At 42.7% G+C, this 17017-nt stretch overlaps 1 protein-coding gene across 1 annotated transcript; it reads left to right on the top strand.

Moving 5' to 3' along the window:
- The first annotated feature begins 5718 nt into the window (after nt 1-5718).
- On the top strand, nt 5719-6357 carry LOC148549816 (uncharacterized). The gene has a single exon (XM_088495794.1). The coding sequence runs from the start codon at nt 5719-5721 to the stop codon at nt 6355-6357; it is 639 nt and encodes a 212-aa protein (XP_088351920.1).
- Nucleotides 6358-17017: the final 10660 nt, after the last annotated feature.

Raw genomic sequence — 17017 nt, 5'->3', positions numbered from 1 at the left:
CGAAGTTGGGAGATTTGTTCTCATAAGCAGGGGTCTAGCAATTAATTGGAGGCGCTTAATAAGTGATTCTGCTAACCCATTTTGTGTGTGAACATAAGCTACTGGATGTTCAACACTTATTCCATTAGCCATAATATAAGCATCAAAAGCTTGGGAAGTAAATTCACCAGCATTATCAAGACGAATTGCTTTAATTGGATTTTCTGGAAATTGTGCTTTTAATCGAATAATTTGAGCCAGTAATCTCGCAAACGCCAGGTTGCGAGAAGATAATAAGCACACATGTGACCATCTCGAAGATGCGTCTATCAGGACCATAAAATATCTAAAAGATCCACATGGTGGATGAATAGGTCCACATATATCACCTTGAATCCTTTCTAGGAATTCAGGGGACTCAAATCCAATCTTTACTGGTGATGGCCTTAAAATTAATTTCCCTTGAGAACATGCAGCACAACAAAATTCACTAGATTTAAGAATCTTCTGGTTCTTTAGTGAATGTCCATGAGAGTTTTCAATAATTCTTCTCATCATGGTTGTTCCCGGATGACCCAATCGGTCGTGCCAAGTTATGAACTCATTTGAGTTAGTAAACTTCTGGTTTACAGTGGCATGTGATTCAATTGCACTAATCTTGGTATAATACAACCCAGATGAAAGTGAGGGTAATTTTTCTAATATAACTTTCTTATTTGAATCATGAGTTGTTATACATAAATACTCATGATTTCCCTCATTCATCGTCTCAACATGATATCCATTTCGGCGAATATCTTTGAAACTCAACAAGTTTCTCAGAGACTTGGTAGATAATAGTGCATTATTTATTATAAATTTTGTTCCTCCAGGAAACAAAATTATAGCTCTTCCGGAGCCTTCTATCACATTGCCTGAGCCAATAATAGTGTTAACATATTCCTCTTTTGGCACAAGATGGGTAAAATATATATCACTTTTGAGAATAGTGTGCGAACTTGCACTATCCGCAAGGCATACATCTTCATTACATATCCTTGCCATTCTCTTCAAAAACAAATAATAATAAAATGAGTAGTATGCACAGTTAAATTGAATACTTGATCAGAATTATTTTCTAAGAAACACTGTACATAAAATAATGTCATATACCAAAATTTTATTTTAAAATTTGACACAATTAATAATTTCAAAATTCATAAATATTAATATTTCATTATTTATGTACATCACATTTGAAACTTAAATACATAGAAAATAAAACTTTAACAATAAATTTTTTTACATTATTTATTTACATAGATACTTCACAATTTTACATATTAAACTATTCCATCATTGATCAAATGGCCAATATTTCCTTCAGGGTCCTCAAAGAAATCAGATACATCATAATGAGTGGTGGAGTTCTCAGCATCATTTGAAACAAAATTTGTTTCCTTTCCTTTGTCGTTCTTTTTCAAAGATGCCTGGTAAAGATCGACTAGGTGCCTTGGGGTACGACAGGTACGTGACCAATGGCCCTTTCCACCACAGCGGAAACACTTCTCCTCGGTTGATTTATTCTGCCCGATATTCTTTTCTTTGTCCCACTTCTGGTGAGATCCTCTCTTTTGAACATAATTCTTTTTCCTTCCATAATTTTTCTTGTTATTAAAAGCTTGCCATTTACCTCTTCTGGGGTAATGATTTGCCGCATTTACTTCAGGAAATGGGGCGGCGCCAGCTGGGCGCGCTTCATGATTTTTCAATAACAACTCATTGTTGCGTTCGGCAACAAGAAGGCAAGAAATTAACTCAGAATATTTCTTAAACCCTTTCTCTCGATACTGCTGCTGCAGGAGCACATTCGAGGCATGGAAGGTTGAGAAAGTTTTCTCCAACATATCATGATCAGTTATTTTTTCCCCACACAATTTCATTCGTGAGGTGATCCGAAACATTGCAGAATTATATTCATTTATAGATTTAAAATCTTGTAAACGCAAATGCGTCCATTCATACCGGGCTTGAGGAAGTATCACCGTTTTCTGATGATTGTACCTTTCTTCAAGGTCTTTCCAAAGATCTGCAGGATCTTTTAATGTAAGATATTCATTTTTCAATCCTTCGTCAAGATGACGACGGAGAAAAATCATGGCTTTGGCTTTATCCTTCTGGGATGCATTATTTTCAGCCTTAATGGTATCTCCAAGATCCATTGAATCTAGATGGATTTCAGCATCTAGTATCCATGATAAATAATTGTTTCCAGATATGTCAAGAGCATTGAATTCAAGATGAGAGAGTTTTGACATAATGAAAATTTGTTACCTGAGTCTTCCTAAAAATTTGATCAGAGTCTCGTGCTGATAACGTGTTGTGAAATAAAAGATATATATAATAAAGTTGTATAAATAGAAGACTCTAGTATTAAAATAATTAGCCCAATAATAATTTATATATATATAATAATATTATATGTTGTAATGTGTATATATATACAAAGATAGAAAGAAGTATTAAAAATAAAGAGAGAGAGAATCGCATCTGTTTATTGTTGCAATCTCAATATAATAAAGATGGTTAATATTGCTATTAATATTATATGTAAAGAGTAATAGAAAATAGAATTTAAAATACTTATAAAATAAAAGAAGAGAAAGAATTGTAGTAGAAATATAAGAAGAAGAGTATTTGATTGCAGCATAAAATAAGATTGATTTGTATGAAAAGGAAGGGAGAATAGTATTTTGTTATTGCTTGTAGTGTATTTCCATTCAGAGGCTTAAGCCTCTATTTATACACGTACATGAGAAAGCTTTTCAAGCTCATATTAAATGTAGTCTTCTAAGTCATCCTTGAGAAACTACACCTCATGAAAAATGGGCATCCACGTAAGGTGTGATAGAATCCTTATCACAACAAAAAATAAATTTTGTTGTTTATATTTACTCATCCGTCCAGAGAACTTTGTTACTTTCAAAGAAAATTAACACGTGGCACATTCTCTTCTTAATTGGTACAATATATCGATGATGTGACAATTCAGGCGACAAGGTAAAAATCAGATTGAAAAGAATAGGGATAGAGTTTTTAGCTTCCCAATAAGTTTTTTTTTTTAAAGGATAGAGTTTTTTTTTTTTAGTGTAATGGGTTAATTATTTAATCACATCTCATTGAGAAAATTTTTGTTCATAAACTTTGTTAACAGATGTCAAACTTTATAATTATTTTTGTATCATCATAAAAAAAACTTTGAGAGAAATGCAATGGAGTTCTGGTATATATGGGATGAGAGATGTCAAAAATTAAAAGAGCCAAATAAAGGAATACTGAATATCTTTTTCATGGGAGGAGGGGAATCATTTAAGGATGATTTAAGGTACATTACTTTCAAGAATTTTTATAGGGCTGAAAATGATTTAGGACTTGATAATGGTTTATATTTGTACGGTAGGTTGGGTACCGGATGTTTTGGGTTGATACTTCGATTGATGAGAGGGGGCCTCGCCTGATTTCGGGTTACTGGGTTGGAGTAGCCGATGTTCTGAGCTCTTCGTGTGAGAAGGGGGTGTCACCTGCAAAGACACTCCGACGCTCTAGTCAGTCAAGTGTGCAGGCGAAATATGTGAGAATGGTATGTGATGTACCTTGGGGGAGGGGTAGGACCCTCCCCATTTATACCGTGTCAGAGGCGGGTCCCACAAGGGCAGAACCCACCTTTCTCGAAGCTTCCATACACAGCTGTAATAGTGAGTTGTCCAGGACGCGTGTCCGGGTCGGTGTTTGAACGTCTCGCACCTGACCGTTCGGGTCGGTGGTTCGCAGGTCGGGTCGGCCCATGTTCTATTTGGGCCGGGCCGTAACAGTGCCCCAACGCGCCAGTGATGATCGTGAGGGTCGTGAGTGGCATGTTATCTCTTCTTTTGTGCATTGTCGCCAAGTCGGCCGCTCGTGGAGAGGACGTGCCTCTTGAGCGCGTGTCTGTTCGTTTCTGGAGATAACCGTTCGTCGCCTCGTTACTCGCGCTGAGCATTAAATGCTCATAATGGGTTATTTCAAAATCCCGCGTGTAAAGACTATTTTACCCCTTGGTCTTTCGCGCTTCTCGAGTCTGTCAGTTTTAACCAGTTTTGCTTTTGGTTTTCACCCCATTTCTTCACTCCTTCTATCTCCATCTTCTTCTCCCTTGAATTTCCCAGAGTATCATTTCTGCGTCCCTGTGCTTTCGCTCTTTTCCCTTCTCTTTCGAATCTTTGCGATTATTCCAGGTAAGCGTTCATTTCCTTGCTCTCTTCTTCATGTTCATTTTACCTTCATTATTGGTTCTTCTGTATGTATGCTGCTTGTCTGAATTGTATGCTAGATGACCTTAGTGTTGAGTAGGTGAGTTAGGGGGGTTACCATTCCAGGGTATTAGCTTTTTAGGCTTTTGCTTGGATTCTGCTTTAGCCATGCTTAATTCTAGTTACTGAATGGCTTAATGTAGTTTCTGGGATTTTTCCGAGCTCCCGACCTCGTAGACTAACCGAGTGGTACCCCACTGTAGGTATGCCTCGCATCGTCTCACGAGCTTCCACCTCCATCGCGGGTTATGACCCGTACGCTTGGGTGACTTCCGATGTGAAAGAATCCCCGAACCAGATGGGCGAGGAGGAGCTTACCGAGTTCCGCAAAGTCGAGTACTTGTGCGGTGGAACCGACGAGGAGGCCAACTATGACGTTTTCGTTTCTGCCCCCGGCGAGCGGCTATACGAGCTCAACTTCCACTCCCCCCGGGTTCCCGATTGGATTTGGTTTTATAAGTACATGTTCACCCAAGTAGGGGTCCGTATTCCTTTTTCTGCCTTTCAAATGGCGCTTCTCAACCGGATTTCCGTGGCACCGTCGCAGCTGCATCCGAACAGTTAGGCCTCCATCCGCTGTTTCGAGATGGTGTGTGAATACCTAGAGCTGCCGGTGTCCGTAGACGTTTTTCTTTATTTTTTCAACCTCACGAATCCTTCCAAGGAAGGGAAAGCGAGGAAAGGGTTCATGTTCTTCCGATCTGCCCAGGGTCGAAGGATTTTTGGCTTGTTTGAAGACTCTTATCATGGGTATAAGGATAAATATTTTAAGGTGCGTCCAGTTAAGGGTCGCCATCCCTTCTGGTTGTCGTTAGAAGGGGAACGCCTCATCCCGACGTATTGGAGTTTCAAGGCGGGGTCCAACACTTTTATTAAGGTGACTTACAAGGGGATGTCCGCTGTGGACAAAAAGGTTGTCGACGTGTTGTTGGCCATTTTTGGGAGGAATAATGTGAATCCCCACCTTCTTATGGGTGACCGGAAGGTCGCCAGAAATTATATTTGTGAGCAGCTTTTGACTTATGTTTCTTACTTTACTGTTGCTTTGGTTGGTCATGCCGATTTCACGACTGACTTGTTTATTTTTGTTGCAGTGGAAATGTCTGCCGAGATGACGGGCCTTGAGAATTTGTTCAAGAATTTTTTGGAGGAGAGCGACGAAGAGAAGACTGACGGGAAGTCAGAGGCTCCTCCTGAGAATAAGGAGGATCAGGCGGTGCCCTCGCCCCATGATGCTGAGATGTCGGACAAATATTCTGACGGGGCGCGCGTCTCTCCTATTCACGAGGAGGCGGCCGGTACCGGGCATTCGTCCTCCGCTCAACAAGTCGATGATGATGACGACTTGAAGGTTATCCCTACCCTCAAGAGGCAGAGGTCATTTTCCAGCCCTGAAGGAGCCCTCACCGTGATGGAGAGGAATTTTGACGCAGGAACCTTCATAGACTCTCAGTTGCTTCCCGGCACGGAGGAGCACTTCCATGGTACCGACCTTTCAGGGCAGACAAGGTGGATGTACCGTACCCTCCTCCGTGGTGCTGCTATAGCTCGGAAGGCCGAGTTCAAGTTGTCGGGGATGCAGTCGCTGCGTAGGAAGCTCGAATCTGCTGTCACATCCAATAATCAATTCAAAACTCAAGTTGAGACGCTTCGGGAGCAGCTGTCCAAGGCGGAGGAGAAGCTTAGGGCTGCCGAGGAGAAGGTCGCATCTGCTGAAGAAAAATTAAAGACCTCCGATGCTACCGTATCCCATCTAACCGAGCGGGTGATGACTTTGGAAAGTCATCTCAATGCCGCGCAAGGTCGGGTGGTCGCTTTGGAAAAGGAGCGTGATGTGGCCGTCTCGTCAGCTAAGGCCGCTCAAGTTGAAGCTGAAGAGTTTAAGAAGAAGCATAAAGAGACCGTGAAGCAGGGGAAAGGCGCGATCCTGATGACCGAAGAGGCTCTTAAAGCCCAGGTGAAGATCGTGGCCCCTGACTTCGATACGTCGGCAATTGGGGTTTTTAAGACAATTAAGGATGGCAAAATCGTTGATATGCCCAAGAAATGATCTCTTGTACCTTTTGTATTTTTGTTTGTAGAACTTGTGGAACTAACTTTTTAATAACTTTGGTAGTCGCTTGGTCGGCTTGTGATTATCATCTTTCCCTGCTTATCGGTAGAACGTTTTTGTTTTGTTTTGTTACCGTTTTGTTGGTATAGGCTTGTCGCTTGCGTTCGTTTACCGTTATGCTGGTAGTTTAACGAAGCCAAGTCATGGCTTTACTATTGCTGTAGTCATTTGTTATGGCTTTAGCTTAGTTGGCTCCCGGGGTGATTAGTCCCGGGGCACCGTATCGTGGTCCCGTTTAACATGTATTATAAGGAACTTGTTGTCGTGGGATGTGTAAATAGAGAAGAGCAAATGGGAAAGTAATTTTGACAAGTAAACGTTAATCGATAATTAAACAAGTCTATTGCCATAAGTATTTAACAAAAGTAAATCGCTGAGCTCGTCAGGTCGCCTAATCGGCGTGTTTGAGCTAGGAATAAAATCTTCTCAAGTTACCTGCGTTCCAGGTTCTCGGGACTTCCTTGCCATCAAGCTTCTCTAATTTGTAGGCGCCCTTGCCAATCACCTCTTTGACTCTGTAGGGGCCTTCCCAGTTTGCCGCCAGTTTACCTTCCCCTTGGGTCGGTAGCCCGATATCGTTGCGTCGCAAGACGAGGTCATTTTGCTCAAATTCTCTCTTGAGCACTTTGACATTGTAGCGTAGGGCCATTCTTTGCTTTAGTGCTATTTCTGACAAATGGGCCGTCTCCCTAGCCTCATCTGCTAGGTCCTTTTCCACCGCTTCCTCTACTCCCTTCAGGAGTAGTCGTGGGCTCGGCTCACCAATCTCTACAGGTATCATTGCGTCTACCTCGTACGTCAGGCAGAAAGGGGTTTCTCCTGTGGACGACTACTCAGTTGTTCGGTAAGACCAGAGAACCGAGGTGAGTTCGTCGGCCCATGCACCTTTTTTGTTATCCAGCCGCTTCTTGAGGCCCAACAATACAACCTTATTTGCCGCCTCAACTTGACCGTTCGTTTGGGGATGCTCTACCGAGGAGAATTTCTGCTTTATGCCTAGACCGGTGAGAAACTCCACAAACTTCTTGTCGGTGAACTGTGTCCCATTATCAGAGACAACGACTTCCGGGATGCCGAATCGAGTTATCACCTGCCTCCACATAAACTTTCGACAATTGACTGAGGATATACTGGCCAGTGGTTCAGCCTCTATCCATTTGGTGTAGTAGTCGATAGCGACTATGAGGTATTTAACTTGTCCCGGGCCTACCGGGAAAGGTCCGAGCAGGTTGACTCTCCACTGTGCAAAAGGTCGGGAGGACGTCAATAGGCTTAGCTCGGTTGCCGGCGCTTTGTGGAAGTTGGCGTTCTCTTGGCACTTGACGCATTTCCTCACGAATTCTTTGGAGTCCATCATCATCGATGGACAGTAATATCCAGCTCGGATGAGCTTCCTTGCTAGGGCTTTTCCCCCGATGTGGTGACCACAGCACCCCTCATGGACTTCTCTGAGTACGTAGTCCGTTTGATCGGGATGCAGGCACTTCAGCAAGGGCTGACTGAGTCCCTTTTTAAACAGTTGACCTTGTATAATCGCATATTTGGCTGCCTCCCTTCTCAATGCTTTGGCTGCCTTCTCGTCGTCGGGGAGTTTGCCGTTTTCTAGGAAATCAGTGATGGGGTCCATCCAGGAGGGGCCTACCTTTGTTAGGTGGAGGGCAACTGTTGGTTCTTTTATCATGCCTTGAATGAGGGACCGGTTTCCGACTCCCGGTTTTGTGCTCGCTAGCTTGGATAGGAGGTTTGCCCGTGTGTTCCTTTCCCTTGGAACATGTTGGACTGCGACCTCCTCGAATTGTTTGTTCAGCTCTCTGACCTTCTCCAAGTACTTTTGTAATAGCGAGTCTCTGGCTTGGTAGCTTCCATTTACTGGCAAGGTGACGACCTGTGAGTCACTGCACACTTCTAGCTTCGTAGCTCTGACTTCCCGAGCTAAGATCAAGCCGCCCAGGAGGGCTTCGTACTCTGCTTGGTTGTTCGACACGATAAACTCGGACTTGATTGATTGTTCGTATATGACCCCGGCAGGGCTTTCCAAGATGATCCCGGCACCTCCGGATGTTTGGTTGGAGGCTCCGTCCATGTGGAGCCTCCACCGTATGTCCTCCTCCTCGGTTGAGTCCCCCGTTACTTCTACCAAGAAGTCTGCCATTGCTTGTGCCTTAATCGCATGTCGGGGCTCATATCGCAAATCATACTGAGATAGCTCGATGGCCCAAGTCATCATTCTTCCCGCTAAGTCGGGTTTTTGGAGCACTTGGCGGATTCCTTGGTCCGTTCTCACGACCACTTGGTGACCCTGGAAGTATTGCCGGAGTCTTCGGGAAGAGGTTAGCAGTGCCAGAGCCAGCTTTTCTAACTTGCTGTATCTTAATTCTGCTCCTTGCAGTGCTCTACTCACGAAGTAAATTGGTTGTTGAACTTTCCCTTCTTCCCGTACCAAAACTGCTGCCAGCGCTTCCTCCGTTATGGCCAGGTACAGGTAGAGCGGTTCTCCGACTTTGGGCATCTCGAGCACGGGTGGTGTTGCGAGGATCTCTTTGAAATGGTTAAATGCTTCCTCACACGCCGGGGTCCATTCAAACATTATCCCTTTTTTCATGAGGTTGAAAAATGGCAGCGCCCTAGCCGCCGACGCTCCAAGGAAACGGGATAAGGTGGTGAGTCTACCTGATAGCCTCTGAACATCCTTGACAAAGCCCGGGCTCTTCATTTGGAGTATTGCTTGGCACTTTTCTGGGTTGGCTTCGACCCCTCTTTGGGTTATCATGAACCTTAGGAACTTTCCTGCTTCCACGGCAAAGGCACATTTGAGTGGGTTGAGCCTCATACCGTGTCGTCGGAGGGAGGCGAACACATTTCCCAGGTCGCTAAAGAGGTCCTCAGGCCGGATGGTCTTTGTGAGGATATCATCTACATACACCTCCACCGTTTTGCCTATGAGGTCACTAAATATCTTGTTCATTAGCCTTTGGTACGTCGCCCCAGCATTTTTCAGGCCGAATGGCATTACATTATAGCAGTATATCCCTCCCGGCATTATGAACGCTGTCTTCTTTTCGTCAGGCCGGTGTATCGGTATCTGATTATAGCCTGAATAAGCGTCCATAAAGCTCAGGTACCGATACCCCGCCGCCGCGTCGACGAGTGCAGTCCTTGGGGCATGCTTTGTTGAGATCAGAGTAATCCACACACATCCTCCATTTCCCCATTGTGCTTTTTCACTAGAACTACATTCGACAGCCATGTCGAGTAGTCGAGTTCTCGAATAAATCCTGCTTCGAGTAGGCTAGCCGTCTGCCTGGCCACCTCCTCCGCTCGCTCTTGCGACATTTTCCTTCTCCTTTGAGCCACCGGTCTGACCTCCGCCATCACGGCCAAGTGGTGTGACATGATTTGGGGGTCTATCCCCGTCATGTCGGCTGGCATCCATGCAAATAGGTCGCCATTAGCTCTGATCATTTCTATTAGGGGTCCCTTTAGGTCGTGTGGGAGGTTTCTGTTCATGTAGGTGAACTTCTCCTCAGTGTCCCCGACCCTGAATCTCTCTAAGTTCCCTTCCGGCTCGGGTCACGGCTTGTCGCTGACTCTGGCGTCCAAGTCGGCAAGGAACACCCCCGATGCCTCTTTAGATTTCTTTCTTAAGGAGAGGTTGGCATTGTCGCAAGCGACTACCATTTTCAGGTCTCCTTTTATGGATCCCACGGATCTGTCATCAGCGATGAACTTCATTATCAACATCTTTGTGGTGATCACTGCTTGAAGAGAGAACTTTTGTGTGGTCTAGAAATTCGCAGATAAATCCTCGTTGCAGGTATAGCTTCTAAACCAACAAAAGTCCTTTCATACAAACGTTTTGGTTGTCACAAGTAACAAACCCAATAAAATTTATAAACTGAAGTATTCAAACCTCGGGTCGTCTTCTCAAGGAATTGCAGGGAGGTGTTCTTATTATTAGTTATGGAAAACAATGTTTTTGGGTTTTGAAGGGTTTGAACAGGGAAAATAAATTGCAGGAATTAATAAATTAATATCTAATAAAACTCTTGGCAAGGTATGAAAATTTGGAAGTCCTATCCTAGTTACTCTTATGAGAATTGAGTTTAACCCCACTTAGTTAACCTTTACAAAAGCAAGGGAAAGTCAAGTGGACTAATTAGTTAGATTCCCAAGTCCTAGCCAACTCCTAAGGAAAGACTAGAGTTAGTGGAATTCCAGTCAATTAGAGGAATTAATTAACAATCACGATAAGTTTAATAACTCAAGAGCCTCCAGTTAATCAATTAAAGCCAAGAATATAAAAAAGCTAAATAAGAATCATAAGTCTGAAATACCTCAATTACATTTAATAAAAGGAAATTAATCCAAAAATATAAAGAGTTCATAAACTAATTTGGCAACATAAATAATTAAATGAGAGCATTAAAGTATCTGAAAATAAAAGAGAAATATAAAGTAAAAGAAATATTGAACCCGATGAAGAGTTGAAATCCTAAATCCTTTAAGAGGGATCCTAATCCTAAAACCTCTAAAAACTACATCTAAACTATGAAAAGTGAATAATGATCGACCTCCTCTGAATGGATGCATTTCCCCACTTTATAACCTCTAATATGTGCTTTCTGGACTTGGATCTGGGTCAAAAGGGTTCTAGAAATCGCTGGGAGCGTTTTCTGCAGTTTCTGGTGCGTGGCGTCTGTCACGCGTCTGCGTGGGTCACGTGGTCACGTCATCTGGAGTTTTCCTTATCACGCGTTCGCTTCGGTCACGCGTACGCGTCATTTGTGTTCTGCTCAAGGCACGCGTCCACGTCAGTCACACGTTCGCGTCACTGCCTTTTCGCGCTAGGCATGCGGCCGCGTCGTCCATGCGTTTGCGTCGCTGCCAGTTTCTTCAAAAACTCCATTTTGTGCTTTTCTTCCATTTTTGTCTGTTTCTTTTCCATCCTTTAAATCATTCCTGCCTGAAAATACTTAACACACAAATCACAGCATCGAATGGTAATAAAAGGTAATTAAAAATAAATATTTTTAAAGCATAGGAAACATGTTTTTTCACATATATCACATAATAAGGAAGGGGAAAGTAAAACCATGCAATTTCACATGAATAAGTGGGTGAAGGATTGAATAAATCACTTAAATTGAGCACAAAATATATCATAAAATATGGGTTTATCAACCTCCCCACACTTAAACAATAGCATGTCCTCATGCTAAATCCAAGATAAAGAGTAAGGTAAAGTGGTGGAATTTCATGCAATGCAATCTATTCTAAATGCAAACTACCTAAATGAATCATGCAATTCTAGTTATTATTCACTTGTATGTAAAACTTACATGTAGTTAAATTAATTTATATCCTCAAGGAATCATATATGCATAGCCAAACCTTAGATAATGTTAAAGCACTTTTACAATTGAGATGGGTAAAAATATTTCACAAACTTGCAAGACACTTAACAATTAAACAGAGATATATGGTGATGAGCTATTGAACCCTCACTGAATTTTGTGTTTACTCTCTAGTCACTCAGTGTTTATTAGGTTAATCACTCCATTATTTTTCTATCCTTACTTTTTATAACTTTGTTCTTCATCTAATCAATCAACAAATATGGAATACAGACATACAAAAATTATGAGGTCTTTTTCAAGGTTGTAATGGGGCCAAGGTAAAGGTAAGGGTATATGTATAAGGCTAAGTGAGTTAATAAGTGAATTCTTGATTAGTCTAAGATCTCACCTAACATACATATTTCATATAAATTAAAGTTCCTTAACCTATTTGTCCAAATTTTCCCACTTTGTATTGCAGACTCATGCATTAGATTTAATTCTGTCTCATGTGCATTGATTCTTTTTATTTTGCAATTGGAGAATTTTTGTATCCCCTTTATTTAAATACTTGAAAAAAAATTTTATATATATATATATTTTATCAATGCACATGGTAATTCAATCGTTTTGATTTCACATGAGCATGCTTCCCAAATTTTGTTTTTGAAACAACTTATTCTTTTTAAATTCTTACTTTGTTTCTATCATCCCATGTTCCCATAAAATTTCATACTCTTAAATTGTACACAATATCTATCTTAAGCTAACCAAGGATTCAACTTGGGATTTTTATTTTGTTTTTCTGCTTAAGGCTGGTAATGTGGTTTATAGAACAAGAGGGGATTAAAAAGCTCAAGGGGGCTAACAAGGGTGATGTAAGAGGTAGGCTAATTTGGGATAAGTGAGGAAAAATTCAAATGATGGCCTCAATCATCTCTTGGTATGTATCTATATTCTATATTGGACATATAGATTAAAACAAAGTAAAGAACATCAGAATGAAAAAGAAGGGTAAAACACACAGGAATAAAATTTATGGTTTGAATGTAACCATACAATTAGGCTCAAAACTCACGGGCTGTGTGTTCTCTAGCTCAAAAATCATATATCAGTTATACATGTCATGCAAATAGAATTCAAGAGTTCCCATTATTCTCATTGTAAATCTTAGGGTGGCCCTTAAAATCTTAGTGTTTCTCCTTGATGAAATATTGTTAACTAACTAACATGTAATGCTATATATACAAGGTGTGTGGATTGTTTTAATTTACTAAAGTTTCTAGTTTACTCCTTTTTATTTTCAATTAAACTAAACTATTATATGCTAAAAGGGTAAACTATACTAATTAATCCACATATTCTATAACTAATAAGTTTGGAATTGCAAACTAAACTAAATGTCTAAGATATAGACTAAAGTACAAAATGTGGAAATAAAGTAAAAATATAGCAAAAGAACAATGTGCAAGTACTGAAAGATAAAAATAAAAATAAAGATAAAAATACAGAAAAATAAACAAAATAAGATAAAAAGAGTCTGTAGTGGTTCACCAAAAAGATACGCCAGGGATGGCGACCTCCCCACACTTAAAATATAGCATCGTCCTCGATGCTCACTCAAGCTGGGTATGAAGGGGTGTCATCACTGGAAGGGTGGGTTGCTGGAGTCTCTGTGGTGGCCTGAGGGTCTGCAGACTGGATGAGTGTAGGAGGGTCTATCTGCTGTAGTGGAGGTGCTGACTGTAGAGAAATCTCTGGGTCTGCGGCCTGAATCTGGTGTGGCTCCGCATGCTGTGGTGCAGCCTGCTTTGGTCCTGCCTGCTCAGCCTCTCTCTGTGCATGTGTCTCCTCCTCATGCTCGTCCGCCTCCTCCTCAGATGGCTCTGATGGTGTGTCAGGCTCGGAGGGGATGTCGCCGTCAGATCGGATCATCAACTTGAGGTGCTCATAGCGTCGCATATTGCGATGCTCAGATCTCTCATATCGCCGCCAGTTGCGGCGCTCCATCTGGTCCAGCTGCTGAAATAGGCGGTGCACGAGGTGGTAAATGGGCTCTGAGGCAGGTGGAGGTGCAGTGGTGGTAGCTGGTGCAGCAGTGGATGAAGAAGGGGCAGCTGAAGGTGTGGCAGTCTCATCAGAAGCGGTGAGGAATGGGAGTCTCTGGCCTAAAGCCTGAAACTTCCTGCTGTGAGGGATAATCTTCTTGTAGTTCGCAACAGGTGGCTTCTCATCAGTAAGCTCCCAAGGCACGTCAGCTCGACGGCCGAGCTGGGTGATCAGATAAGGGAAAGGGAGAGTGCCTCTGACATGGACCCTGGCCATGTAATACTGGATGAATTGTGGAAGATACAGGTCCTTACCCTCCATCACACACCAGATGAGGGTGATCATAGCAGCGGGCAGCTCCGTCTCATGAGTGCTCGGCATCACATAGTTGCTCAAAATCTAGTGCCAGAGCCGAGCCTCATCATTCAGATAAATCAGCTTGGTTCCCTTAGGCATCACTGTGTTCTTTCCCATGACCCATGGGACAGTAGGATCAAGGGCGATCCTCTACTTGACAGCATCCCAGTCAAATCTCATAAAGCGCATGTCCTCTTCAGCCTTTTGGTAACCGTCAGGCTGATCTGATTTAGGCTGAAGGTGGAGGATGTCCTCAATGGCTTCCTCAGTGACCAAAATCTGTTTCCCTCTGAGGTGCACTGCATCCAGGGTAGTCTTGAAATAGTTGCAGTAAAACTCTCTGACCCAGGAAGCATTGACCTCTGTCAAGTTTCTCTCCAAGAAGAACCAGCCTCTCTGTTTTATCTGTTCGGAGGTGTACTGCTGTAGTTCTTCTGGAATTTTCAGAGTTCTCTCCAGGTATAGGTTCCTGGAGGTGGCAAACACTGGATACTTCAGCTCATAGTATCTGTTTGCAAATTTAACTTGATCATTGCCAGTGAGGAGCTGGTCAGCCTTCTCCTGCGGGGTAAAGTGCTTCTCTCGCTAGGAGTCATCATGCATAATGTCGATGATGGACATAGAGGATTCGCCTCTTTTCTGTTTGCCAGTGGTTGCTTTGCCTTTTCCTTTGCGCTGAGGGTCAGACATCCTGAAAAGCAGAAATTCCCGGGTATAATTGAAGAACAAAGCAGGAAAACAAGTAGGCAAATAGAATAATAACAATATAAGCACATAGTGGCAAAAGAGCAGTAGAATTATGAAATGAGTTAAGTATATGTGCATTATGGAATGTATTTGAGTTAGAAATCTGAGATGAAAAATCACAATCCAAAATGTAATCTAAGTAGAAATCATGTTAATTAGGAAAAATAATAATCATGCCTTGAGTTAGAAAGTTAAAGTAAATAGTTAAAAACCAAAAAGAGAAGTTTGAAAGTTAGATCGGTTAGGATTGAAAAAGAGGTTAGAAGGTGGAAATCAGTGAGTTAGGAGACAGAAAATTAAAGTGAGGGGCATTGATAAATGTTTCCTAGGTAACAATAAATTCAGAATTTTAAAGAATAATCAACTCATATTCAAACAAAAATTTCAGTGTATTGATGATAATTCAGATAGATACAAAAGTTGGTAAAAATTAAAATGAAATAATCAATAATGCAAGTTTAGTAACCAGGGAATCGAAAGGAATAAGAATGCGAGCCTGTGTATTCATGAATTGGTGTGGTTATAGCTAAGTGATGCAAAATGAAAAATTGCCAAAACCAATACATGAATGAAAATGAAACAATATGTAGAAAATTGGGCAGCATTTCGGCTGAAATTGGATGATCCCAGAAACAAACAGCAAGGAAAACAGTTCATATGAATTTAAATAAAGCTACAAATATACACAAACAGTAGGAACAGTAAAGAACAGTCTTAACAGCAGCAAGAAACATGGAAGAACAATGTGTGAACAATATGAGTATCACAACAAAATCAGAATTACGAAATAGATAAAACAGGTAGCAAGAACGGCACAATTATCAGGCCTAAAGCCACTAACCACATCCTAGCTACCTAACCACCTAGAATCCACTACAAACATGTATCTCTAACTAGCCTAATCCGAACATAATCTAAAAAATAAGCAAATAACTACAAGTGATAGAGAAATTGGCGCTCGGCGGAACCTGGTATGTGTAAGAGCAGAGGTGATGGTGCTGCGGCGGCGCTGGGGGGGCACGGCGGCGTGGTGGTGGAGCAGGGGCGGTGGCAGGGTTTGGGTTGGGTGAGGGGGAGAGGAAGGGAGAAGGGGGTGAGGGTTGTGGGTTGGAGGGGGGTTGTGATGGTGGGAGGCGGTCGGAGGTTGGCCGCGGTGGGGGGGCAGTGGTGGAGAAGGGCGGCAGTGGGTGAGAGGGAGGGTTGGGAGTGGTGGAGGAAGAAAAGAAAGAAGAGAGAGGGTGGGTGTCGCGGTGGGGTCTAGGTGGTTGGTGGTGGTACGGCGGTCGGAGGTGGTCGGCGGTGGTGATGGCTGCAGACGAGAGAGTTACAGAGAAGGGGAGGAGAGGGGGGTATGGGGGCGCGATGGGGTTAGGGTTCGCGTGACTTGGGGTTAGTGGATTCAAATCCACGCGAACGCGTGGGGCACGCGATCGCGTGGATAGGGCGAAATGGGATTGACGCGGTCGCGTGATTGACGCGATCGCGTGGAATGGGTAAAAGATGAATGACGCGGTTGCGTGAGGCATGCGACCGCGTCGCTGAAATTTGTTCTAGACGCACACTTCCAGCGTCATTTCAGCGCAACTCTTTGTCTTCATTTAGGGGCCATAATATCCATGCGACGCAGACGCGTCGCTCACGCTTTCGCGTGGGATGAGTGTTTTGCAAGTGACGTGACGCGAACGTGTGGGCCGTTTTGTGCTAAACGCACACTAGCCGCATGATTCCAGCCCAGATTTCTGATCGTTGGATTTTTACGCCGATTTCCAGATCACGCGTTCGCGTGAGTGACGCGGACGCGTGGGAGGTATTTTTTGCAACTGACGCGAATGCGTTAGTGACGCGGTCACGTGGAACAATTTGTGCCAAAGGCACGCCTCCAGCCACGCTTTCGTGTGACTTTCTATTCACTTTCCTTTTCTTCCTAATGCACTTTGTGACGCGGACGCGTCAGCGATGCTTACGCGTCGCGTGCATTTTTTTTTAATTATGCAATTATGCAATATGCAATGCTAATGTAGATGCTGTGAATAATATCCAGGTTCAATGAAAATAATGTAATAAAAAAAACAAACAACACGAAATAAAATTGAAAAAGAAACGACCAT

Source organism: Arachis ipaensis, chromosome B8 (genome assembly GCF_059453495.1).
Source record: "Arachis ipaensis isolate K30076 ecotype BB chromosome B8, ASM5945349v1, whole genome shotgun sequence".
Classification (NCBI taxonomy): Eukaryota; Viridiplantae; Streptophyta; class Magnoliopsida; order Fabales; family Fabaceae; genus Arachis; species Arachis ipaensis.
Note: the sequence above shows the minus strand (reverse complement) of the source record. Positions and strands in the feature narration are given on the sequence as shown.

Excerpts from the sequence above, each read along its gene's own strand:
- LOC148549816 (XM_088495794.1), top strand. The coding sequence starts at position 5,719 with ATGGAGAGGAATTTTGACGCAGGAACCTTCATAGACTCTCAGTTGCTT.